The following is a 15,313-nucleotide window of genomic DNA, read 5'->3' as shown; positions in this document are numbered from 1 at the left end:
ATAACCAAATATCTGCCTTTTATTGCAGACAGATGGCATTCCTGCCCATTTTGTTTTCAGATAACGTTTGTGTTTCGGCCACGTATTGTAGAGTTTTTGATAGATTTGTTGAAAAAAAAAAAACATTAGTGTAAACAATTTTAATAAAAAAAATTCAAACTGAAAAATTCTCAAGCAAAAAAGGCGTTAACAAATCAAATTCCCCGTCATCTTTGCTTTGTCCCAAAACTGCTAAAGATGATAAACGAGTGATCCAAACTAAAAAAGCATGGCTCTGGCCCAAAATTTTTTTTAAAAAAAAAAACATATTTAGACAAAATTTGTCCATGATGATTGTTCGGAGATGTGATTATGTGAATCTGAGCCCAAGTTCCCAGAAGCTTCTGGCTTTGCTGCCATGGCCTATGTGGGTATGCGTCCCCACATAATATGCATTTGCATGCAGGAAGATAAGATTCGTACAGCACTGAAAGATGATCGTAGTTTCCCAGCGCCGGAATTGGATGATAAAACCTTCAAATTCGGTGGTTCAACGCAACTGTTAAGACTCCATCAATACAACACAAAGGTCTGAACTGGTGACTTCTCTGGTGGGGAGGTAAATGTGTGAAAATTTCCCCCCCATCCTGTCATTTTAGTGAAGAAAACTCAATGGATGGGATTTCTTACGCAATTTTTTTTCAACAAAAATCTATAGATTAAAAAGTTGTGGCTACAATTCGCCTGTCAATTCATAGCATCCCCACTAGGCGTTTCCTCTCTTCACTGACTCTGGCTGGCTCCTAGTTCCATCTCTTTCTCTCTCTTCCCCCACAACCCCCACCCCCCACCGCCCACCCCCCCGGCTTTCAGTAACAATTAGGGTGTGTGGAAGGACCAAATTACCAATTTGTGGGAAAAGAATTTCATTCCTCCGGCAAAAAGTGAGAAATTGATTAAATGGGGGGAACTGTTAGAGTTAGAGAAGTGAAGGCAAGTGCCAAAAATAACCAACCCGAATATCAGATTTGCCTTTTTCTCTCCATGGCTTAAAATCTCCATCATTAAACAGGAAGAAAAGATAAGCGTAATTATAATTTCTTGGTATGTTGGTTCGTCACTCTTGCAGAGAGGGGAAAATAGCGACACCATACGTATTAGCCAAGGAGGAAGGTGTGGATGAATAAGGTTGTGAGGTAATAAATCTGTTGTTGGAAATGTCTGGTGGGGGATGTAGCATAGTTTGGTTCAGAAGAGATCTAAGGGTAGAGGATAATTCAGCACTGACAGCGGGGATGAGAGCAGGAGCTGTGGTGGCAGTTTTTATATGGGCGCCTGAAGAAGAAGGTCAATACCAGCCAGGAAGGGTTTCCAGATGGTGGCTCAAACACAGTTTGGCTCAACTTGATTCTTCTTTGAGGAACCTTGGCATTTCTCTTGTCACCAAGCGATCCACTGATTGTGTTTCTTCTCTCCTGGAGGTTATCAATTCCACTGGAGCCTCTCAACTCTTTTTTAACCACTTATACGGTATGTTCATATTTCTTCGTCTTCTGGTTGCCGTTTAAATTCCTTTTTATTTTATTCAATTATCTGTTAATATGTGGGAATACCCATACTTTGTTGGGTTTATTGCTGCATAGCCCAACACGTCATATGGGATGGCATGGTCCCTTGGTTCTATAAATTGGTTAATCATCACTTTGTATCTTGACTTCATTTTATGATATTTTGCTTCAATTGATCAAATTCTAAATCGCGTCCACTTTAGGAGAAAAAGTTCTGTCTAAATGTTTGCTTGTAATTTTCTGCATTTTAGATCCTCTATCACTTATCAGGGATCAACGGGTGAAGGAGGTGCTGACTGCTCAAGGCATAGCCGTACGTTCCTTCAATGCAGATTTACTGTACGAACCATGGGAAGTGAATGATGAACATGGCCAGCCATTCACAACTTTTTCTGCTTTTTGGGAAAGATGCCTCAGCATGCCTTATGACCCGGAGGCACCTCTTCTGCCGCCTAAAAGAATTATTGCAGGTCTACCTTTGTTCATCATTTCTTTCCTTTACTTCAGTTCTCTCCTAAACTTTCAATGATTAAACTGTTCACTGGTTTTGCGAGTCGTTAGTTCATGATTAATTAAACCAAGTTACGTCTTTATGTTATAGAATTTCAAATTTTATTGATAATATAAAAAAGACATAGATATTGCATTGAGCAATTAGTCAATTTAAATAGAAATAGAAATAAGGTGTAGTCAAGTGGTATGGCAACGGATTTTTGTTTTGGAACTAAAAAAATGAAATGATTTGGAGAGCCTACACATAAATTCTGTTTGAACTGCTTGTTATACAAAAGGTAGCAAAGTGGTGCAGAAGTAAAAGCATATTTTCCAACAAGATGAAGGTCTAATACTGACAAATGGAAGGTTCATCTTGTGAAGCCTACTGTTGGGCACTTGTTAAATTCAAGCAATGTTCTTTTGAGCAGTTATCAAATTCTGACTTATGAATGTTGAAATTGACACTTGCCATCACCGAACTTGGCCTTTGATATTGAACAATCAAACTTGATTTCAGTTAGCTCTTTGTCTCCACCTTTAATTTCTTTCAGGTGATGTATCGAGGTGCTCTTCTGATACACTGGTTTTTGAAGATGAATCAGAGAAGGCAAGCAATGCACTTCTTGCCCGAGCATGGTCACCTGGATGGAGCAATGCAAACAAGGCTTTAACTGCATTCATAAATGGCCCATTGATCGAGTACTCAAAAAATCGCAGGAAAGTTGACAGTGCCACAACCTCATTTCTTTCCCCACATTTGCACTTTGGAGAGGTGAGTGTGAAAAAGGTCTTCCATCTGGTCCGAATTAAGCAAGTTTTATGGGCCAATGAAGGGAACAAGGCTGGTGAAGAGAGCGTCAATTTATTTCTCAAGTCTATTGGTCTGAGAGAGTATTCAAGGTACATCAGTTTCAACCATCCCTATAGTCATGAAAGGCCTCTTCTAGGCCATCTCAGGTTCTTTCCATGGGTCGTAAATGAAAGCTACTTCAAGGCATGGCGACAAGGAAGAACCGGGTACCCCTTAGTAGATGCTGGGATGAGAGAGTTGTGGGCCACTGGTTGGCTGCATGATCGAGTACGTGTTGTTGTTTCTAGTTTCTTTGTGAAGGTTTTGCAGCTTCCCTGGAGATGGGGGATGAAATATTTCTGGGACACTCTCTTAGATGCGGATCTTGAGAGTGATGCTCTTGGTTGGCAGTACATATCTGGTACTCTCCCTGATGGCCGTCCATTTGACCAAATAGATAACCCACAGGTGCACTTGCTTTTGCATATAACCTACATAAACTAATTGCAGGTTCATGCCTTTTATTTCCTAGACTGGATACCATATGTTCTGTTGCATAATCCTGTTATGCATGTTGTTGATAGTTATAAAAAATGCGTTTTATTTCTAACAACTCGATGTACTGTGTTGACCCGAATCTAATTTCAGTTGTCTGGGGTTCTTCAACGTAGGCAATGGGAAAATGCTGTGATGCCATTTTTCTGTTTTTTTCACTCAGTTGGCTTTTTTTTTTTTTTTTGGGTTTATGTGCTAAGTGCCTCGCCATCTGAGAGCAGACTTTTTTATTCTCCTCCTGGCATAAAAAAATCAAAATGTTCTTGTACTTTGCTTTGCTCTCTGGCTGTTCTCTATTAAAATACCTTAAAGTCATTTTTTTCTTTTTATATAAACTTGAAAAAAATGTTGTTTTAATTTAAAAACTTGTAAATAACAAGTTTTAAATCTAGACTGCTTAAACTAAACTTAGGTGGTTAATAAGGGGGTGTTTGGAAACCCCAAAAAAACACTTTAAAAAAGTGCTTTCATGCAAGCCGAATCCTCTCACATACTTACTTTGGGATCCGTAAAATCACTTTTGAAAAGCTAATCCTAACATCCCCTAAATCTTACTACAATATTGATTCTTGAGATGAGCAATGGATTTAGGTCCACTAGCATATGCGTAATCAACAATAAGTACGATAATTTATTTGATTTACTCATCTTGTTCTGTGCGTTGCTACTGGATTGAGCTTTGAGGTAGTAATTGCGATTGGTATTAAAACTTTCGATCTCTGTACTCTTAATGGGCTATTAAAATGTTTCTAGCCATAGAAATACTCAAACCAGTTATTGGATTTTTGCAGTTCCAGGGATACAAATTTGATCCAAATGGAGAATATGTACGGCGTTGGCTTCCTGAACTTGCCAGAATACCCACTGAATGGATTCATCACCCATGGAACGCACCAGAACCTGTGTTACAAGCTGCTGGAATTGAACTAGGGTCAAATTATCCTCTCCCTATTGTTGGAATAGATGCTGCAAAAGCCAGATTGGAAGAAGCACTAACAGAAATGTGGCAACAAGAAGCATCTGCAAGAGCTGCCATTGAAAATGGAACTGAAGAAGGACTTGGAGACTCCTCTGATGCAATTCCTATTGCCTTTCCTCAAGACATACAGATGGAGGAAAGTCATGAACCTGCTAGACACAATGCCCCTCCTGTTGCTCGCCCCTACGAGGATCAGATGGTCCCAAGCATCACTTCTTCCCTTTTTAGAGCGGAAGAGGAAGAAACTTCTTCAGATCTTCGAAATACAACAGGAGATAGCAGGGCTGAAGTGCCAATCAATGCAAATATACGTCAAAATGCAAGGGCAAGAGAAACATTGAACCAACGGATGTTGCAGGCTGTCCAAGGAAATACCCTAGTACAGAATACTGCAGTGGAACTGAGAAATGATGCTGAAGATTCTACAGCAGAATCTTCAAGTAGTGGTAGTAGAAGAGAAAGGGATGGAGGTGTAGTTCCAGTATGGTCTCCTCCAGCTTCTAGTTACTCAGACCAAATTGTAGGAGATGAAAATGGCAGAGGAGCTGGTACATCCTACTTGCAGAGGCATCCTCAATCTCACCAGCTTATGAATTGGAGGCAGCTACCTCAGACTGGGTAATTACTAAGTTCTATTTAATCTTACACTGCGCCTACTGAACAACTTCATTTCAACTTAGGAGGCTTTTATGTCCCAAGCATTTGAGGATCTTCCGTTACGTGATACATTATTATAATTAATATTTTGATAACAGGTAATCCATATCGGATTTAAGCAGAGTAGCAGAGTTGGAGAATTCAGCCGCGGCTCACGTTTTGGGAAACTGGGATGATGAAGCTTCATTAGGCAGGCATCTGAAGTGTACACTCACTACCCCTCTCGGCAGTCTTGACATGATTAACGGCTGGCTTCAAATGTATATGAAATTTTTAATTCATGCGGGCAGATCATCTCCTGCCGCTTTTGCTTTCTTGTAAAATATGTGTAGCTTAAACCGTCATAGGACGTCTATCCCTTGAGAAACAGAGGTTTATGCTCGTCATTTTTCTATCAAGGTATGCACAGCCATTAGTGAATAATCGCGCTTCATTTATATTTTATACCCACACGCACGCTTGCACGCATAAAAGAAAGTTAATGAAAAATACATCGTTTTCAGCTAAAAAGAAGAAGAAGAAAGAATTACATAGTTACTGCCTGGATGCTTATACCAAAAAAAGGAGGGACATTTGGTTAAAAGTCTTTGTTTAAAAATTTAATTGGTTAAAAGAACGATGTAACTATAATTCATAAGTATAGTTTTTTATTGGTTGTGTGCAACATATTATCAAAGATGCGCAACAATGAAAGAAAATTTATAGTTATAAATATAGTTGTATATACTCAAATTTAAGTCTTTTTAACTAATTAAGTTTTCAAACAGGAAATTTTTTTATCAAAATTTTCAACAAAAAAAACCTTTTTTAAATTTCATCACTTATGTTGTGGATTTTTTTTTTTGGGTATAAACTCGAGTTTTCTCAAGTAAAATTAACTTTTGTCAGGGTAAAAATGTTATAGTTGAAGTCTTCTTAATAAGTGTGTAGGGTTTGAATTTGTGTTTTCTTCTTTACAAGAATGAAAATGCTAACTAGCCTAACAATTGTGGCATTGTTAGGAATGCCTAAAGGAGGAAATGTGCCTGAGTGATGGCTTTACAAAGGAAATTAAGACCCGGACTGGGGACATGCACTGACACTGTGCTTGATTGATGGTGGAAATTGCTTCGCGAAGCCTGGAGAGATAAGGCGGAAAAAGGCATGGATTCTAGCTTCCTCTTGCCGTGCAGGATAGAGAATCAAGTGGGCTTAGTGGGAAAGGGAAAGAATCCAGTCTCTCAGCTCTCTTGAGGAGGATTGACTTTCTGTTCTCTTTAGTGTAACACTCTTCCCTCTGTTCGGATTTCCTAAGTCAATATTGCGTATTAATCCCCGAGGTCCCAGAAAAGATAGGAATTTCAACCTTAGTTGCTTCTTTCTAACTGCCTTCAGAATTCTTCTTCGCCACTAGTGGCAACGAAGTTCTTGGTAATTAACAAGGGTATCGGAAGATCTCCACTCATTTCATTCATTCAGTGCCTGCGGTGAGGCGCAACCCACAACAAACAAAGGGGGAAAGCTTGCTTGCTGTAGCCCTATTTTAGTAGACTAGGCTTGGTAAGCCAAAGGCCTGCCAGTGACAAAGCAAACGGATCTTCCGTTTCACACGTATGCTCTATCAAGCCGTACAAGTCATGGAGAAAAACCATAGACCTCTGTGCGACTGAGTTAACGCTCCTCGCAAATAGGGGTGAGTATTCGGTTTTTCGGTTCGGTTATCGGTGATAACCGAACTAACCGAATAACCGAATAAAGTAAATTTTAAAAACCGAACCGAAACCGATTAACCGAACTAACCGAAACCGAATTAACCGAAAATTTCGGTTCGGTTAACCGATTAACCAAAATATATAAATATGAAAAATTATTTTAAATTAAAAATAATAATAAAACACAATTACAACTATTAATTAATAAATATTTCATGATTCAATGTGATTTATTATAATAATATTTGTTATAACCATATTTATTGAATATAAATATATTAAAAAAGTTCACATATACCCACCTATACATTTATTATAATAATATTTATTAAATATAAATATATGATATATTTATTTCGGTTATTCGGTTATAACCGAAATTTTTTTCTACTAACCGAACCGAACACCAAAACCGAATTATTTAAAAAATAAAAACCGAATATATAACTGAAAACCGAAATAACCGAACCGAAAAACCGAAATTGAATTCGGTTCGGTTCGGTTTTCGGTTGCGGTTCGGTTTTGCTCACTCCTACTCGCAGACATACTGACAGCTGGGGACAATTTGTGAACACACAAGAATCAGATACCATGGTTCAAAATGAACGGAGAGGGGGAAAAGGGAAATCAGCAGTGATGTTGCGAGACATGCTTGATTTGTATGATGTAATGTCCCCAAGTCACAACATTCTATGAGTTGCATCATTTTTGTTGTAGTTTATTCCTGGTGGCCTATGAGCTCCCACACGAGAGCCTTAAGATGACTCGTTGAACTCAATTACTGAGTCCCCACCACCCCAATGTCTTCTTGCCCATCATACAACACCCTGAGACTAGACGAGAATTGCATTTGTACAGCAAAGTTTACTTCAACTGTAAGAAATTGTTGCGTGTATTACAAGACAGGGCTGACAAGTTTGAATGGAAGTTTGCTATCATCTGCCGCGGCTATACACTGTAATAGCCACTACCCAAATTTGCCTTTTTTGGGTGTCGAGGATTCTTTCGAACGACATTCTGTTGATGCTGTAATTTTCAACCAAGCAACATGTAAATTGTTTAAATTTGATCAGTACGATTTACATTTTAATATTTTTGTTATTTTAAAAGAAAATTAAGTGTGATGCGGAATGAAGAGTCTCATACATGCTGCAAATCCAAATACATTCAAGAGAGTCTAAACCCGTAAACTGCAAATCACATGCCCATTTACAACAACAATGGAGAAGCTGAGTCTTGACTTTGATTTGGTGATCAAGTCCTGACACATTGAGTTACAAATGGTTATATTACCACTTCAAAGAGCTTATTTTGATACTGGTTTACAGCAAGCTATGCCAATCTGATCAGGAAAGTTCACCACTCTAGATTCATACGTATTAGGAATCCCTAGTGGAATTCTAATTTAGTCGTATTTATAGTGCTTGTCCACTCCAACAGAGACATCCCAAGTGCAACTCATCCCTTTTGGGAACACAACCAAATCACCAGCACCAATCTCAACTGCTTCATTTGACCCACTGGGTGTCACCTTCACTTTCCCTTCCAACAGATAGCATGTCTCTTGGGCTTCAAAAGTCCATGGGAAATTGCTCGGGGGACATCCCCACCTGTATGCATCAAAACATTATCAACAATCAGAGATACATTCAAGCCTGACAATGCTCGAATTTGAGTCACCAAAAAAAAAAAAAAAGAATAATAATTATGTGGAGAGCTTTACTTTTCAAGAGTATGAACTTTTTTCGCCAGTTGATACACTGTTATCCTCATCTTACTAAATAAGGAATTAGAGAGAGAATTGAGTATTCTAAGAAGACCAGTTGAAAATAAATTTTAACTGTATCCTATGTTTTATCCTTCAGTTGTCCTAAGGAATGGACTAATCTTCAGTTGTCCTATTAATATGATGAATTTTCCAACGAATGCATTCAGTTTACAAGCCACTAGGCTAGACAATCTCCAAAGCATGATTTCAGAAGCACTTTTTTACAAAACGAGACAAACTCCTCCACATATTTATTTTGTAAACCGTAAAAGCACTTCTGAAGTCATGGTATGGTTTCTATCCAAACACCCCCTAAAACCACTACGAATATGGGAAATGGGAAACATTTTCCAATCCCTAATTCCAAAAGCCAATTTGTTAGGGTTTTAAAAACAGACTTCAAGAGATAGAAAAACTTTCAAGTCAAGGAACCCACACAACTTAATAGTGAACAAGAAAGAGCAGGATGATACAGAAATAAGCTTTACTAATCAATGCCTAAAATCAAGTTGCGAGATTTTGACCTCAGGTTCCAATCCCTAATTCCAAAAGCCAATTTGTTAGGGTTTTAAAAACAGACTTCAAGAGATAGAAAAACTTTCAAGTCAAGGAACCCACACAACTTAATAGTGAACAAGAAAGAGCAGGATGATACAGAAATAAGCTTTACTAATCAATGCCTAAAATCAAGTTGCGAGATTTTGACCTCAGGAGGGTTATTCATTGACCCAACATGAAGAAAAGCACAACTTTCTTTCCTAAAGCCAAATCACACAGGCCAATACATTAGGGATTTTCCATGCAACAAATTCGATTCCCAGCGAATGAAACATGTGTAGATACTTAAGACATATAACATAACGAAGGAACAAAAAAAGAGGAAGAAGATGAAGAAATGAGAGTTACTTGGGCCATTGCTTAACGCCAAGTTGTGTAAGTTTATCCTCAGGAGGATTTCTTTCTACCTTGATTCCTAATTTCTCCATCGTCATGCTTTCAGCTCTTACTGCCACAACACTCCTCGCTGAAGGAAAACGAAGAGAGTGTTTGGTTCCTGCAAAAAGCCAGGAGTGGTTTGGCGATATACCCACACAGGCCATTGTAACAAAGCGAGAAACTTCCGGGAACTTGGGCTTGGATTCACAACTCCCAGCAATCATCATGTAAAGTTAAAGTTTATAACTTTGCTTAAATTTTTATCCTTTTTTATTGTTTATTTATTTTTTGGGCCCGAGTCATGCGTCTTTAATTTGGATCACTCATTTCTCATCTTTAGCAGTTTCGGGAGAATGAAAGAAGACCGGAATTTGATTTGTTAATGCCATTTTCCTCTGATTCTCATAAATTTTTGTGACTTCAAATTTTAATCAGACGTCTTTTTTCCTTCAGAAAAAAATTATTTACGCTAATTCTTTTGTCTTTTTTTCTTTTCCTTCTTCAGCCTATGTTCACAAACTTACCTATCAAAATACGTGGCCGAAAGACAAACACTATTTGTCAAAATGAATATATATATATATATATATATGACTTATTCTGGCAAAAAAATATATATGAAGAATTATTTGGGGCCATCAAATCGGTTCTATGTTATGGTATACAAAAGGTTCTATTTCTTTTCTTTTTTTGCCAACAACAAAAAGTTCTATTTTACAGCATCTATTTTATGCATATTAAATGCTCCCTCAGCAAATAAATATAAAACTTGTTTTGTAGTGTAAAGTACACTACAAAATAAATCTTATATTTAAGATCAGAAGACTATCATAATTTAATTATCATCAAATCGGTCTTTCATGTATACCAAAAAAAAAAAAAATCGGTCTTTCATTCCTCTGTCAAATAATATCTTAACTAGGAAGAATCATGATGACGAGTAACCAAGCTTCATTCACCGTTTTTTTTCCCTTGTGGTCAGACAAGTTTCATCCATTTTACAACAAAGTCCTCGTCGAATTTTAACCGTCTGCATCCAACAAACAACTGTGCGACTCACGTTAACAAAAAAGGAAAAATCGTAAAAAAAAAATCTTGAAAATAGAAAATGACAAATAAATGACTCATTACAACGTTAACATTAGTTTTGACAACAACAATTAATAAGTAAATGACAATAACTTTTGTGAACAGATGTCTGTATACAATTTTGTAATTTGCAAGGTCTTTTTTTTGAGATTTTTCCTCAACAAAATACAGAATGAAAAAACAGGTAGAAAGAAAAGTAGTTTTATATCCATTCAAATTCTTTTTATTTCATTCTATTTTTTTAAAAAAAGTTACATGATATATTACCAGGAAAAATCACAATATGTTTTTATCAGTTTCATAAATACAACAACAAATTTTATCTCCCTAAGTAGAGTCAGATGCATGAATTGTGCCCGTGTGTGAGATGATGTCAATTCTCTATATCAAGAACATTAAGCAATGAGACAGAAATTATGTTAATGAGGAGGATATACACATAATAAAGCTAACCAATCATAATTAAAATTATGTGGGAAACCATAGACAACATACATTAGCCTTATCAAATACATCTATCATAAGGTTTTGATTTCTCTATAACAACCTTGCATTTTGCATCCCTTCTCCTCACCTGCAAAACCAAAGCTACAGTTATGATATCACAAACCTTGCATTTATCATCATAAGGTTTTCTTATTTCTCTAACACAGTATTGAAGGATAATATTATGATCCAGAATCAAGCAAGTACACAGCACATTCATTTTAGTCAAAAAACATCTTCCACATTCCAACTAAGATTACCTCAACCTGCGGACTCTTTCCTCGAAGCAACATATCTACACTTTTGTCTGTCTGCAAAAAGTCAAAGAAAATATGAAACAAACAAGATAAAACTTGCTGATGTTTAATCATTACCTTCTTTTCATCTCTGACAACAATAACAAAGAATAAAGAGTGCCTCTCTCTTGTTTTAATTTCAAACTAAAACTTTAGTTCAGCTACCATTACAATGCAATTTGTTGGTGTTGAAATATATGTAATTCATTATGCCCACACACTGTTTTTCTACAGGATTTGGAGGCAGAAAACCAGTAACGAAGATAAGGCTCTAAAGGAAAATGGATATTTATTGGTTACTCTAACAGGCTGAATTGACCTAAGGATCACCTTGATTTTCTTAGATGGTCTACAGATAGAAACCAAGTTTCAACCCAAGCTGGCACTTCACAAGTATATGTTTTCACTAATCAGGAGATTGATAAGTCACTAACAGTAGAAGATTAGTCCAATCAACACACCTGATGAGTAATCCAGTAGTGCCTGTCCCTCATCTCAATTAGGAAATCAAATGTTGGAGGAGCTTTCCTCTCAAGAACTGTCTTCTGACAATTTCTGAATCTGGCTTCTGCATCTCCCAAAGTAACTGCGTGTATTCCACCAATCTGGCAAATCCAGTGGAAGCAGATCTTGCCTATTAGAGTTGTACAGATTTCTTAATGACACAATCCCATGCATCAAGCTTTCTTTAACATGGACCACTCAATGTGAATTTTGGATGACTTAATTAGGAGCAGGTTTTCAAGAAACGTTCTAAGATGCTTATGAAACTCTCACATATCATGAAATATGACGCACCTCCAAGATCCTTCTAAACAATGTTCATCTCTATCATCAGTGGCGTTCATTCACAAAAGGAACATAAAACAAGCTCAGATGAAGATTTATTAGACAGAAGAAAAGATTACAAGGAATGGGGATAAGGTATCCTCACAGGAAAAAGAAATAAAAAGAAAATCATAAAGTCAAGGTGGGGATCAGGTATCCTCACAGGAAAAGGAAAAGAAAAAGAAAATCATAAAGTCAAAGACCCCCCTTTGAAGCAAACATGTGAAGGCCGAAGAGCACCATAGGGGAGTTAGGAAAGACATTATAAAGCTGCTTCCACCATGTTTTGAAGTCAAATTTAATAATGGAATAGACCACATAAATCAAAACAAATAAACGACCCTTGAATGGCTACATAAATTATAACCACATAATATTTAATGTAGCTCCAGCTTCCTGTTTATATCCAAGAACGTGACAATGGGGAGTCCAGAATAAATGAAAACAGTAACTGAGAACTCAACTCGTTAAAGAGGAAAGAAAGTCTCAGGTTGCTACTGGGAGAATCACAAAAAGAGGAAAACACACCAAATCAGAGAGAATAGGATTCTTCATGATATTCTCAAGAAGCTGTCCATGAGCAGTCCGATAAGCATGATTCCTCGCTCAGCAATTGACCGGCAAGCATGAGCTTCAGCTTCTGTGCCAATTTCATCTACTACAATCACCTCAGGCATGTGGTTTTCTACCGCCTCAACCATCACCCTATGCTGCATTGATGGCTCAGGCACCTGCATTCTTCGAGCACTTCCTATTGCTGCATGTGGAATATTGCCATCCCCTCCAATTTCATTGCTGGTGTCAACAATTACCTACCAGTTTGGAAGTATTTTTCAAATGATGAGTTGAACAGAATATATTGTGAGTGAGAAAGAGTACTGCAAGATGCTAAAAAAGCAACACACCACTCTCTTGCGAAATTCATCTGACAGCACACGTGCAATCTCTCGCATAACTGTAGTCTTGCCAACCCCAGGCCTAAGAAAATCCAAATTATAAACAACCAAAAAATAAAAAAACTAAACCCTTGAACATAATACCTGGTAAATAGAAAATATAGATTTCCAGGGACAGGCAAGTTAATAGACTGTGATAAAATGACTTCCCACCATTTATATTTTCCCTCAACATATAATAAGAAAATCTTCAAATGAAGTCATCAGACTAAACTTTACAATTTGCAGCGCCAAACTTAGAGTCATCAAGTACTTGACATAAAAAATGACATATAATGAAATTTGAGTAAATATATATATTTATATATAAACATCCAATCAGATTTACTTCTTTGAAGCATCTAAGCATATCTTACTATAATGCTCGTTGATAGTGCGATTTACCTTCCAACAAATAAAATGCCCCTTCCATATTGAAGCAGGTCATACACCATGTCAATATGGCCATAGACTGCCCTTCCAACTCGGCATGTCAAACCAACTATGCCACCTTTCCTGCTTCTGATTGCAGATATTCTGTGCAATGTACCCTCAATGCCAGCTCTGTTGTCCCTCCCAAATTCTCCAACAGCTTCTTGAGCATGTTCCAACTCTTCCACTGTTACCTACATGCTTCTTAAATGGTCACAGAACCCTTTGAAGGTTAATTGTCTCAAAATTAATACATATAATGAATGACAATTCAGGAAAAAAAAATTCTTATTTTACTCTGCATAGGAGACTTCATATAAGTAGATAATGGAGATAAATAAAAAGATTGAATCCAAATATGAAAGCCAAAGTATTATTCAATCCTAATAAATACGACCTTTGGTCTCAAAAGTGTTTTGTTACCTCAGTATTCCTTATATATTCCCCTCCATCCTGGCCAAGATAACGTGCTTCTGGAAAACGACCCAAATCCAATATAACCTGATAAATGAAGGCAGCAAATTATAATGGATTGTAGGCCTATGGTTCGCATCGAATTAACCAAGCCTTTCTGCATGAGCAAGCCTATACAACATCTACCTGAACACTGCAGTTAAATTAAGAAAACGGGGGACGGATATCAAACTTAAAATTGTGTAGTTAAAACAAGTCAGGTCTCATATATAACATCGACCTGAACATCTTAAGAGAAGTTCATCCTCTTATAAAATTTCCACAAACAAGAAGAGTCATCACGCCAAAATCTAGAAGAGTAAGGAGCACCTCTTTAGAGGTTCTTTATGAAAGCATCAGAAAAGAACGTGACAGAAAGTTTTGAAGAAAATCAAGACCCAATGGAAAAATCAAAATCAATTGCAAATGCTATAATCTGCCAGGAGGATAACTTTTGCCAATCCCAAAGAGGATATTGATTGGAAGTTTTTAGAGTGTTTCCAGAGAGAAAGGATGACGCTAAAACCAACACATCTCACCTCCAAAAGTTCATCCCTCTTAACTTCGTTTAGGAGACTGTCATGCAAATCAGATGGAAGGACCTGCAAGAAAGCCGAGCTAGTCATATTAAGTTCATTAGGAACGCAACTCATTAAGAACAAGATATCAAAAAAAAAAAAAAAACACCACATATAAGTAAGAAATCGGAAATCTTTAGCAGTCATAACATCCAAGTCTTAGTGTTCATGTTGTAAAACAGAAAAGTGACCAAGTAATACTTATATCTCATCTCCCCCCCCCGGGGGGGGGGGGGAGAATAAACCAACTCTAAAAATTCCACGCGCATTTGAAAGAAGGGAATGCTGTTTGAGAAAATTACCTGTAACAGAGCTTGCAGATCGTCCTGCGCAAATGAACAAGCATGGTCTGATGATGAAGCCCCACAAATGGCTATGCCAGCAGCAATATGCTGATAGGTTCGCATTTGGAGACTAAAACTCAATTTCTGTGATGAAAAATGGTATCTTTTGAGTGGCGTAGGGCTTGAATTCTTCAAACAAGTTGACAAATCCGCCGGCAATAACGACGTTGCACCCATTTTCCCTTCTACTGAGTTTCTCTCGCTCACGGTGTGCAGCTAGCTAGCTAGCTGCTACGGCCCCAGCTTCCCCTATCCGAATTCTCAAAGACAGATCCTGATATTTATACGTTTTTTCTTCAACTCCTTTCATTTTTTCCCTGGTATTTGGAAATATTCCATCAAACTCAAGTTTTTTACTTAAAAAATCTTGATTACTTAGTCATAATATCGTATGGTGACTATGATATAATTTGAGTTATTATAATACTACTATCAAAATTCTTCACGAAGTCAA

The 15,313-nt window shown here is 37.3% G+C and overlaps 3 protein-coding genes and 1 long non-coding RNA gene across 5 annotated transcripts; 1 reads left to right on the top strand and 3 right to left on the bottom strand.

The window, feature by feature from the left end:
* The first annotated feature begins 325 nt into the window (after positions 1–325).
* Positions 326–5,446, top strand: LOC114715733 (cryptochrome-1). 2 transcript variants are annotated; one of them, XM_028900609.1, is made up of 5 exons: positions 329–1,509; positions 1,799–2,017; positions 2,594–3,300; positions 4,179–4,984; positions 5,122–5,446. In XM_028900609.1, exons 1-5 carry the CDS (start codon positions 1,197–1,199, stop codon positions 5,123–5,125), a joined length of 2,049 nt encoding a protein of 682 aa, XP_028756442.1. In that variant the 5' UTR covers positions 329–1,196; the 3' UTR covers positions 5,126–5,446. The 2 variants fall into 2 exon arrangements, with proteins under 2 accessions (XP_028756443.1, XP_028756442.1); XM_028900610.1 differs by lacking the exon at positions 5,122–5,446 and having other exon boundaries at positions 326–1,509; positions 4,179–4,988.
* A 2,389-nt stretch (positions 5,447–7,835) lies between these two features.
* Positions 7,836–9,604, bottom strand: LOC114715738 (uncharacterized). Its single transcript, XM_028900615.1, has 2 exons — positions 9,389–9,604; positions 7,836–8,324 (listed from the first exon to the last, which is right to left on the bottom strand). The coding sequence occupies exons 1-2, from the start codon at positions 9,580–9,582 to the stop codon at positions 8,120–8,122; spliced, it is 399 nt and encodes a 132-aa protein (XP_028756448.1). The 5' UTR covers positions 9,583–9,604; the 3' UTR covers positions 7,836–8,119.
* Positions 8,897–9,382, bottom strand: LOC114715739 (uncharacterized). The gene is made up of 2 exons (XR_003737569.1): positions 9,189–9,382; positions 8,897–9,006 (listed from the first exon to the last, which is right to left on the bottom strand). It is a non-coding gene; the product is annotated as an uncharacterized LOC114715739 (long non-coding RNA).
* Positions 9,605–10,971: 1,367 nt separating the features above from the next.
* LOC114715735 (uncharacterized protein ycf45) lies at positions 10,972–15,120 on the bottom strand. Its single transcript, XM_028900612.1, is given in 10 exon segments — positions 10,972–11,081; positions 11,254–11,304; positions 11,751–11,894; positions 12,646–12,701; positions 12,704–12,929; positions 13,023–13,095; positions 13,458–13,678; positions 13,908–13,985; positions 14,477–14,539; positions 14,818–15,120. Coding segments are annotated over 10 exon segments (1,200 nt in total). The 5' UTR covers positions 15,037–15,120; the 3' UTR covers positions 10,972–11,012.
* Positions 15,121–15,313: the final 193 nt, after the last annotated feature.

The sequence above is a fragment of the Neltuma alba genome, unplaced genomic scaffold, assembly GCF_004799145.2.
Source record: "Neltuma alba isolate B1F8T4 unplaced genomic scaffold, ASM479914v2 tig00011610_pilon, whole genome shotgun sequence".
NCBI lineage: Eukaryota > Viridiplantae > Streptophyta > Magnoliopsida > Fabales > Fabaceae > Neltuma > Neltuma alba.
The sequence above is the reverse complement of the archived record's forward strand: the minus strand, read 5'-3'. Positions and strand labels throughout refer to the sequence as shown.